The sequence below is a fragment of the Erinaceus europaeus genome, chromosome 8 (assembly GCF_950295315.1).
Source record: "Erinaceus europaeus chromosome 8, mEriEur2.1, whole genome shotgun sequence".
NCBI lineage: Eukaryota > Metazoa > Chordata > Mammalia > Eulipotyphla > Erinaceidae > Erinaceus > Erinaceus europaeus.
The window spans coordinates 35,517,394-35,529,428 of NC_080169.1; the positions used below are offsets into that span (position 1 = coordinate 35,517,394).

At 34.0% G+C, this 12,035-nt stretch overlaps 1 protein-coding gene across 2 annotated transcripts in view; it reads right to left on the minus strand.

The window, feature by feature from the left end:
- The window catches only part of AHR (aryl hydrocarbon receptor), a 39,294-nt gene that overhangs the window by 15,033 nt on the left and 12,226 nt on the right, over nucleotides 1-12,035 (minus strand). For both annotated transcript variants that reach the window (XM_007534482.3, XM_060196137.1), the window contains exon 3: nucleotides 809-909. In XM_007534482.3, coding sequence (XP_007534544.1) covers nucleotides 809-909 — 101 coding nt within the window. The remainder of the gene's footprint in view (nucleotides 1-808; nucleotides 910-12,035) is intronic.

Below are 12,035 nucleotides of genomic sequence, written 5' to 3' on the forward strand. Positions count from 1 at the left end.
TGTTTTGCAAGTACTCAGATACTGTTTTTTTCACAAACTGAGGGTTTATGACAACCACAAATCAAATGTCAACATTTTTCTAAACCTATGTGTTAACTTTGTGTCTGTGTTACAATTGCTAATTTTGAAAATCAAACTAGATTTTAAGAAGCACAATTAAATGGAACTGGATGGAGTATGCTTAAGTATATGAAAATTAAGACATGGAGGGGGTCGGGCTGTAGCGCAGCGGGTTAAGCGCAGGTGGCGCAAAGCACAAGGACCAGCATAAGGATCCCGGTTCGAACCCCGGCTCCCCACCTGCAGGGGAGTCGCTTCACGGGCGGTGAAGCAGGTCTGCAGGTGTCTATCTTTCTCTCCTCCTCTCTGTCTTCCCCTCCTCTCTCCATTTCTCTCTGTCCTATCCAACAACAACAACAACAATAATAACTACAACAATTAAACAACAAGGGCAACAAAAGGGAATAAATAAATAAAATAAATATAAAAAAAATTTTTAAAAAGGAAATTAAGACATGGAGTAAAAAATGAAAAGATAAATAGGGTACCTCTGTTTTTCATTTTATGCCTTATAAAATAATAAATTTTAACTCATCTAGAAAGTGAACATTTTAATTCTGACCACAGGTAAACTGAAAAGTAGTAAAGTTAAACAACAGATAAAAGGGTACTACTATATATAGTATCACACCACTACTACAGTTGAAAGTGGCATCAAATACTAAGTGAATGCTAAATAAACTGCGGGATAATTAAAAGACCTTTCCCTTTATAATTGCCCTTATTATAAAAATCTGTATCCAATTACCTGTAATAATAATTCTCCTTCTTGCATATTCAGATCTTCTCTCAAGTTTGTTCTACAGTTATCCTGGACTCCATTTCTGTCTGTTGGAGATTTTAATGCAACTATGAAAAAAAGAAAAAAAATTATAGTCAGCAGCTTTAATATAAGCAAAATTTGAAATGTTGTGGTGTTACTGATAGTATGTTGACTAAGTAAATAATACTTTGCCAGTGGATAATATTCCATCTCATTTAATAGACTGCTAAAAATAATGATGAGTTTACTGTATAAGTTTGGCATAAAGTTTAGGAGTTTCAAACACTTGCATCATGCTGATAGACACATTTCTCCTACTTCTTTTTACTTAGGAGATTAAATTTCTTCAGAACATAACCTCTACAAATTTTTAATATTTCTTAGATTGTTGGAAAAGTTATTACTTAACATACTAACATATTTATTTATTTATTTATTTTTATTTTATTTATAAAAAGGAAACACTAACAAAACCACAGGATAAGAGGAGTACAACTCCACACAATTCCCACTACCAGAACTCTGTATCCCCTCCCCTCCCCTGATAGCTTTCATATTCTTTAACCCTCTGGGAGTATGGACCCAAGGTCATTGTAGGATGCAGGTGATATTAGCTTATTTCTTAGGATAATATCATATTTCTCTATTATTCCATGCCATAATACACTATGAATTTTCCAATAAACATACCATTTACCAAACCATCAGTAGTGATGAAGAGAAAACATATTGATGTATCTTTAAAAATGCATATATTTTAAATGTATTTCTAATAAGTTAGAATTCTCAGCTTTGTTCCAAGCTAGAACTATTAATACTGCTGTTAGGGTAAGATTGAATATTACCCTATGAATATAATTCAGCTCATGGAGACTCAACATCTTTCTGCTAAATCATCCTAAGAACATGTTTTTCATCTGCATTTTGTGCCTTTCGTATTTTGACATCATTCACAAAATTTTGCATTTATTCATGATTAAATAATGTAAAGTGGCTTCTGCTTCATTAATATAGTCTGTCTGCTTGTGAATTACAATGGACAAGTCTAATAGTATGTTGGAATGCATACTCGAATTTTAAAAAGTGTGGTACAATGTACTCTCTCCTAACTTAGCTGAACAGAAATAATGATAGTTGCTGTTTACTTACTAGCTATCCTAAGCTCTGTTAAAAAATTAACTTCAGAGCACATAAATATTAATATCGAACAAGAATTTAGTTAAAATTTCTACATGTACTAAACTTGTATGCTGTTTTAGATATGAAGTGGTACTTTGAATGGTTGCTATGAAGGATATTGAAAATATGTATGAAGCTTCTAAGGCTGAGTAGCTCACCAGTATTCAGTTTATTTCCCAAAGTTATGGATAACTTTTTTATAAAGTATAAAAATTATGGCAGAGCACTGATACACCAGTTCAATACAAGCATTCATGCCTGAGAACTGAAGGTTAAATTCAACCTGGACTTCCCTGGGCAGAGGACCCCACTAATGTGTCCTGGAACCCTGCTTCCCCAGAACCCTGCCCCACTAGGGAAAGAGAGAGACAGGCTGCGAATATGGATATACTTGTCAATGCCCATGTTCAGTTTCTCTCCCTCTCTACCCCCTCCCCTCTCAATTTCTCTCTATCTCTATCCAATAATAAATAAAAAATAAAAATAAAAGTACTAAAAAAGGATTATGACTTTAAAAAAAGGTCCTGTCCAGGTACTGTCAGTAGCATTACCTTCTATCCATATGGATTAAAATAAAATGTAAAGTTCCTAGGTGACTTCTGGATTTTAGAGCTGGTAAGGTCAAAAGGATAGAGTAAATCTGTTACCTGTTGAGTTTACACACTCAAATCACAATGGAGAGCTTACAGCAAAAATATATGCCAGGTATAACTGTTTTCTGATTTCTAGATAGGATCTTTTACTGAGTATCTTAGTAGGACTGTAAAGATGATTATACTATGTCAATAACAAAAAACTGAAAGTATTCAAAACCATGACTTGTTATAATTTTGTAATCATTTTATCGGGAGGTAAATGGTTTACAGTACAGGTGTTAACATATGGGTATAAATTCTTATCTCCCTGTGATAAGCATCTGCAGGACACTTTCAACACCAATTTAAATGGCACTTTCAATACTATACCACTAGAATTACATGACAGTCATAAAATAAAATTTAGATACCTAGGGAGAGAGCATAATGGTTATGCAAACGACTTTCATGCCTGGGGCTCTGAGGTTCCAGGTTCAGTTCCCAGTACCACCAATAAGCCAGAGTAGAGCAATACTCTGGTCTCAGGCTGCATCTCTCCATCTCTCTTTCTCCCCCTCCCTCCTTCCCTTCCTCCATCTCTGCTTCATCCTCTAGCAAAGAAAATTTAAATAATGGCTGCTGGGAGCTGTGAAGTTGTCATGAAAGCACTGTGACTCAACAATAACCCTGGTGGGAGGGGTGCGGAATTAGATTTATTCCTATTAATTACATAGTGATGACTTTCAAAGATGTTATTAAATGTTGTTCTAACTGTACACTTAATTATATGCAATTCTACTATAACTGTGGCTCAGAACAGACATTAAAGTGATTTATTTTATATTCTATTTGCCTATAACTTCTAAAACACTGGAATAGGAGGATGTTGTACAATTAGATTAGCCAAATAAAAAAACTCATAAAAATTAAAAGATTTAACTATAGGCATTAAATATATATGCGCTTGGAGGCAATATTTTCTTACTACCTGATAACTGGTAGCTAATTTTAATAGAATGATAGTGTATGACTTGCTGTTAAAAAAAAATAAAAGGCATACATTTCTAACCAGAGATATTCTTGAAGAGATTTAAGCTTAGTCGTGAAGCTGTAAGTAACAGTCAAAGGGAAACCCATCAATGCATCAAATTTACAAGACACAGGACACGCAGTAGTAAAACAGTAAAAGACATCTTGCATTTAAGCTCTGTTTGAATCTTTGGTATGTATACCTCAGGTTAAGAGGTACTATATAAAATTGCACTGATTCACAGAATCCAGTGAAATTTATACTGTAAATTAAAATACCAAAATAAAGAGAAATTAAATTCTTGATCCATAGAAATCACTTTAGTCAGCATAAGAGATACTATTTCCATAGTTCAATTATTTATTCTGCCATATTTAAATTTACATGAATTTGGTTATATAAAGCTAAAAAAAAGAAAATTTGTAAGAGTCAATAGATACAGTTTTAGTCATGAAAGGTAATAAAATGTTTAGTTTCATATTTTAGGATGTAAATTCTAGAAAAAAACAAGTAAAAATTAAGATACAAAATACTGTGGCTAATTGAAACTCACAAAACTTGACATTTAAAGCATGACACTCTGCTAACTCTTCTTTCAGCCACCAGGTTCCAGATGCTACCATGATGTCAACCAGACTTCCCTGGACAGACAACCCTACCAATGTGTCCTGAAGCCCACTTCCCCAGAGCCCTGCTCCACTAGGGATAGAGACAGGCTGGGAGTATGGATCGACCTGCCAACACACATGTTCAGCAGGGAAGCAATTTCAGAAGCTAGAGGTTCTACTTTCTGCACCCCATAATGATCCTGGTTCCATACACCCAGAGGGATAAAAAATAGAAAAGATATCAGGGGACAGGATGGGATATGGAGTTCTGGTGGTGGGAAATGTGTTGAGATGTATACCTCTTATCCTATTTTTTTTTCAGTGTTTCCTTTTTATAAATAAAAATTAAAAAAACCATTTCAGGCAAATAATCATTCTTCCTATTTTTTCCAAAATTTAAATGTATAGAATTTAAAATAAATTACACTTGGGGCTAGGAAGTGGCACACCCAGTAGAATCCAAATGTCACCATGCAAAAGAACCTGAGTTCAAGATGCCTGTGGCCACCTGCAAGTAGGAAAACTTTAAGAGCACTTAAGGAATACTGTAGGTATCTCTTTCCCTCTCAATTCCCATCTATAAAGAAATAAACATTTAAAAATGGATTCCAATTGCAGTGATACTGAAACATTGTAATTTACCAAACACACAGGAATGTAAAAACTAGAGAAATTAGTCTTAAAATTCCATGTACAGAAAAAATACAATCACTCATCTTTATAAAAATCAGCCCCTTATGGAGCGACCTGCCAATGTCCAAGTCTAGCACAGAAACAATTACAGAAGCCAGTACTCACACCTTCTGCAGCCCAAGAGGAATTTTGGTCCACATGCCCAGAGGGGTAAAAATGATAGGGGTAGAAAACCAAAGGACCCTTTGCCCTCAGACCTCCAGGAATTTTGTTTTTATACCATCACACCGGAAGGGAAGCACATCTAGAAAACACCAGAGGAAACCAGGCACTGTTTCTTTTATCTAAGAATCTTGAGGAAAAGAGGAAAGATACTCAGAAGTAGTAATAAAGAAAGTGAGGACCTTGGGGGAAAAATGGGCAAAAGAAAAAGAAAAAGACAGATATGGAGATAGCTATAAAATCAGCCTGTATCTGTGACCTTGCAGCTTCCTCTGATGGAGGGGTTGGGGACATGGAACTCTGGTGGTGGGAAACATATGGAATTACACCCCTATTATCTTGTAAATTCCTATTAAATCACTAATAAAAATTACTAAGAAATTAAATAAAAATCAGCACCTACTATATCTTAAGCACTTAGTACTTCAAATTTCTGAACAATAGTAATCCTCACACCAGTCTTAAATGGTTGAATAAAAAAAAAAATCAGCACCTAAAGGGGATTTACTATCTGGTTCATTTTAACTGTTCCACATTTCACTTAGTGGAATTAGAGATTCAGACACCCAAACTTGTCAAGATTAGTGTATTTTGAAAGATAACATATTTTTCTTGCTTTTAAGTTTTCCTCTTTGCAAATTAAACATCCCACAAAAATGACAAAGGATAACCATTACTTAAATGCAGTGGGGAATAAAAGGAATTTCATAATTAGTAATTTTAAAATGAATGATGCCATTCAATACCATGAGCAACTTATTGTGTTAAGAAACACTACATATCACTGAACCTGACTACTGTTTCTAGAATTTTTTCTTTTATATCTTATTGCATATTTGTTTCTCGACAGAGAAAATGGACTAGTCATACCCATAATTGCTAACTGTATAAAGTTGCTACCAAAAAAGTGTTTTTAAAATGTGATCATGAAACCTGATTCAGAAAAAATTATATGACAAAATTAATCTCCATAATATTACCATACTGACCAACAAGTCCAATGTACACCAAGTACAGCATGAAAAGGCACAGCATACAAGGAAATAATCCTTTCCTTAACAAAAAAGGGAGGACTGTGTCCATCCAAACCCTAGTCTCCTTGGTAAACTACTGTTGCTCATAGTCATTATGGTATTTAGTACTTGCCATCTCAGAGGTAGGTTAATACTCACTATGTGATTTGAATTTTCACTCTATGTGTTCTTTTTTAATTAAAGAAATTTAATTTGATCTTAACATTCAAATTTAATAGGGAAAACTGACTATAATTATTATCGATTTTTTGGAACTCTGGCCACAGTTTTTGGTTCATATATGTAGAATATATTCAATCTTATTTCCTGAGGCTGTACTTTATTTCCTTGTTTAAAATGTCCCCAGGCTACCTTGTCCTTTGATTTAATCTTATCATGAGAGGTAAAAACTGCACTTCTCCAGGGTTTTATTGCTAACACCAGGAATTTTGCATGTGTATGTTATTTTCTAAAAATATTTAAAAAATCTCTATAGAATAATTTCAAAAAACACATTGCTTAAGAATGTTTTTAAAAATAAGAACACAGAAGAAAAGGTGTTACTGTTTTAATTAATATAGTATTTGGTTACTTACTAATATTAAGGATGTCAAGAAGTGTTCATTATGAAAAAAATAAAAATTAAGTATCTACCTAATTCAGGATTTCCATCGTATCAGATTTCTAAACAGTGACAAAATATTTAGAGTCCATTTTGTACATTTCATCTACATGATCAAAAGAATTTTAAAATGTACATAGATTGGCAGATAAATAAATTGGGAGTAAAAAGGAACATCAAATGAATAAGAAAATGACTAGGGAGCTGGGTGATGGTGCACCTGGTTAAGCACATACATTACAGTGTGTAAGGACCAGGGCTCAAACCCTAGTCCCTACCTGAAAGCAGAAAGCTTCACAAGCAGTAAAGTGGTGCTGCTTCCCCCTTCCTTCTTGATTTCTCTTACTCGCTATCCAATAAATACAGAAAATTATTAAAAATAAATAAAATTTTATTTTTTTAAAAAAGAACAAGACAATAAATGTAGAGTGAGGGGCCACATGGTGGCATGCCTGGTGAGTACACACATTATAGTTTACAAGGACCAGAATTCAAGTTTCCCGTGCCCACCTGCATCAAGGAAGGTTTACAAAATGAAACAGCACTGCAGGTGTTTTTATCTCTCTTTATCTCCTCCTACCATTTTAACTTCCCTCTGTAGCCTAAATTAAATAAATAAATAATCAAAGAAATAAATGTAAGATGATGGTAAAGGAACAAAAAATGTGACTGATGATAACAAAAGGGAGTACTGAAAGCACTGAGAAAAATACAACTAGTGCAAGTTGGGTCAAAAGATGCACAGGGGTTGCGGAAGTAGCTCAGAGTCAGAGAATATATTTTATATTCATGAGCCTCTGGACTTAGTTTCTGGTACCTCATAAATTGAGAAATAAAAGTCTAACATTAATGTTATAATTAAAATTTGTGTGTTGGTTTCAGATAATCATAGTAATAAAGATATATCTTCACAGTTTAAGAAGATCTTTCCAAGTTGGATTATTTAAACTCACAATAAATAGGTGTATGTTCTTGGAAAAATATCTATTGTTATAGTAAAACCTGAGTTTCCTTTCTAACAAGATTCTATGATTACACGTTTATATTGTTCTTTCCGCAGGAATCCACACACCCCCTGTTTGCATCCTGTTATTCACTTAGAGCTTCCCTTCACTTTGCTATACAGTTTCCCCAGGAGCTGGAGAGTACTTTTTATCTGCACACAAAAACTTTAACTACTGTCCTAACTTGATTTAGTATTTGTTGGTTCATTAAGTAGTACCATAAAAATCGTATGCTCTAAAAATAATGCACTGCCTTCCTAAATGTTCTAGAGAAGACTTTGGTACCTGCTATTTTACTTGTTACTTATCTCACTTCCCATCTAATTCTGGTCCTGTATTAAACAAGCTAATAGAATGCATGCACTCATTCTGTAAAAAACCAAAATGTTCATAGTCTCCCATCACTCTTTTTGAAAGCAAGCAAAACAAGCAAAAAAAAAAAAAAAAAAAGACAATACTACTACTTTAGAGTATGTTCAAGCCCAGTTTAAATCACTATCACAGATTCCTTTTTAAAATGCTTATAGAACCCAGGATGCTTTTTTAAAAAGAGAATCTACTGAATTAGCAGAAAATTGTCCCAACAATGTGTTTTTAACAAACTTTCCAGTTTATTCATCTATATGCTTAAGTTTAAAAGGCAAGGACTTCATAAAGTGCAAGGACCGTTGAAAGAATCCCAGTTCGAGCCCCCAGCTCCCCACCTGCAGGGAGGTCACTTCATAGGTGGTGAAGCAGGTCTGCAGGTGTCTTTCTCTCCCCCTCTCTGTCATTCCCTTTTCTCTCTATTTCTCTCTGTCCTATGTAATAACGATGACATCAGTAACAACAATAATAACCACAACAATAAAAAACAAGGGCAACAAAAGGGAATAAATATAAAAAAATTTTCAAAGAGGCTATAAAGTGCCTAAAATGATGTATGTGTATATAAGTATATATATATATGTGTATATATATATATATATATATATACATATATATATATACATTTGATAAAGGAATAGCACAAATATAACAAATTCCTACTATTAAATATATATTTATTAAAAATAAACGTATTTATTAAGAGTTGAAAAATACTATTTTAACAAATAAAAACTACAGGATAAGCCCTGTTAAACTAAAACACTTTTTACAGGCTTGGCTTTGGAGTCTATGTATATGATTCTGCTTGTATGCACACGTGGGAATGCAATAAATGTTTGAATTTATATGGCCAGCTAGATGCTTTCTGCAAAGTTTCATTTCTGCTCTATTATTACTAAGCATGGGATAAGCTATACATTTTTCTTTTAATATATATAAAATTTGATTTCTCATAATAGAGGAGCTAGAACTAAAAATATTTAAGTCAATACATCTTTACTAGAGTCACAGAATAATACCTCTTTTGCATCTACACTGTAAGCTGTCTAAGGGCGGACAGCATCTCTTCCCTACCTAGAATCCTTCACCCAGGAATCATGTGAATAAATGCTGAGAAGCAGAACTGCACTCAGCGAGGTTGTTCAAAGAGTGTCTAGGGTTACAATTTATGGCACTGAATCTTCAACTTCAACAAGCACCTAGCTAAATAAATAAATAAATAAATAAATAAATAAATAAATATGCTAGTCTCTTGCTTAGGTATAGGGTGGGTCCAAGGTCTGGCAATATGTTTTCAAGTGTTGCCAATGCTGCTTGTTTGGGAACAACACTTCAATAACTGTGGATCTGGGGGTTACAAGTTTTTCCTATAAAACAAAGTGTATCACATCAAAGTAAAGAACTCTGGGAAAGGCAGAGATGACTTCCAGGTCCTAATGCATGATAGTGGAGGAAAACATAGGTTGTGGCTGAGTGTTTTACAGAAACTTAGAAAATTTACATACGTAACAATAACTGTATCTACTATAAACCCCAATAAAAAATTTTTAGAAAGTTTCCTAAAAGAGATAACAGAGATACCGTCAAAAAGGAAAACTGCATAGCACATCTAAAAACTTTGGGTTTTAGTTTCAGCTTTATCATGAAAATGGTGTATAGTTGATAGATCCACACATGAGCATAACAACTCATCTCAAAGATAACAGGTCTACTTAGAAGAAAATTAAACTTCACTGACTTCCTAAATAGATAAAAGGGAACTTAAAAGTCTATTATATCCTTCCCTGACATCATTATTCTCAAATCATTGTAGATTGCCTTGATCACAACTGTTAAAAATGTAATATAATAAATATATATTTAATATATAATAAAGATATATTTAATATAATAAATATTATATAATCAAGTAAATGAACAAGTCTCTCAGACTGAACACACCAAATTATCTAAATATAAACCCACTGGGAAATGAACTGCTGTGAGACATTTTAAACACAAATTCAAGTATGAATACATGTGTACTCCAGGCACTTCCTTGTCAACGAAAGCAGTAGTATCAACATCATCTGAGAGCATGTAGCAATGCAAAAATCTTTGACCACACCTACACCTACTAAATAAGAACCTTTGCTTTCAGATATCTTTGTGATTTATAAGCATGTTAAGGTTTGTGAACCACTGATATAGGTCACAGATATTTTATCATTAATTCTTCTTGAGTGTTTATAAATAACATGATATATTTAAAATAATGGGGATTTCTTATAAAAACCTAGTTCTGACATAATAATGGCTAAAAATGGAAATCAAGTATTAGTTCACAGCAAAAGAAACCACCATGCAAAGCGACCCCTCTCACAAAATGGGGGGGGGTGTCTCTTCACATGCCATACATCTGATAAGAGGCTAATAATCAAAATATATAAAGAGCTCACCAAACTCGGCAACAACAAATGACCCCATCCAAAAATGGTGAGAGAATATGAACAGAGTAGTCACCACATAAGAGATCCCCAATCCAACAAATATATGAAAAAAATGCTCCAAGTCATTGTTTGTCAGAGAAATGCAAATAAAAACAACAATGAGATAACACTTCAGAATGTCAGACATCAGAAAGGTAGCAGCAAGAAATGCTAGAGAGAGTGTGGGGACAAAGGAACCCACCTGCACTGCTGGTGGGAATGTCAACTTGTCTAACCACTGTGGAGGGCAGTCTGGAGAACTCTCAGAAGACTAGAAGTGAACTTTCCCTATGATTCTGTAATTCCTCTCCTACGTAACCAAACACACACATCCAAAAAAGGTATGTTCATCCATCACAATTTGTAATAGCCAAAACCTGGAAGCAACCCAGGTGTCCAACAACAGATGAATGGCTAAGCTGTGGTAAATATACACAATGGAATACTACCCAGCTATTAAAAAATAGCAATTTCACTCTTTACCCCATCTTGGATGGAACTTGAAGGAATCATGTAAAATGAGATAAGTCAGAAAGAGAAAGATGAACATGGATGATCTCATTTAAAGAAGTTGAAAAATACTACCATGACACCAGCCTGCCTTCCCTTGGCAGAGGACCTCACCCCTCATTAGAGCCCTACCCCACTATGGAAAGGTAGAGACAGGGTGCAGGTATAGATCAACCTGTCGAAGCCCATTTCCAGCAGAGAAGCAATTACAGAAGCTAGATCTTAGACCTTCTGTGCCACTTAAGAGATCTTTGATCTATACTTCCAGAAAGAGAAAAAATAGGGAACCTTCCAATGGAGGAGATGGGATATGGCACACTGGTCATGAGAATTATATGAATTATACCCCTTTCATTGCAAAATCTTGTCCATCATTATTAAATCACTAGTAATAAATAATAATAAAAAGAAGTTGAAAAATAAGAAAACAAACCACAACCTGGACAGGGTTTAGTGTAAAGGACTCTTGGGTGGGGTAGGGGTGGGGGTTTCAGGTCCTGGAGGACCTAGAGGGGGTTGAATTGTTCTGTGGAAAACTGAGAAATGTTATACATGTACAAACTACTATATTTTATTTTTGTTACTGTATTTTTATTATTGGCTGTAAAACAATCCCCCAATTTAAAAAAATTAAGAAAAAAGAATTATTTCACATAAAAATATCAAGGCAATATTCTCCAAATAGAATTTTCATTTAAAATTTTTAAAATGTTTAAAAAATGTTTAAAAACGTTTAAAAAATGTAAAAGTTTTAAAAAAGTAGCTTAGCACAAGTCTAATTTTTTAAAGTTTGAGCTAACTGAGGTAAAGGGATCCTAACTAGTCTTAGTAAAGTCAAATAGTCACAGAAGAGATTGAAATCCAATTATATTGACTTTTATAATGAAGTATATATTCCAATAGGAAGCAATTTTTTAAAATTACATTTCCCAAGCTGACAAAATAGATCACTTGGATAGCGCACTGCTATGCCATGTGT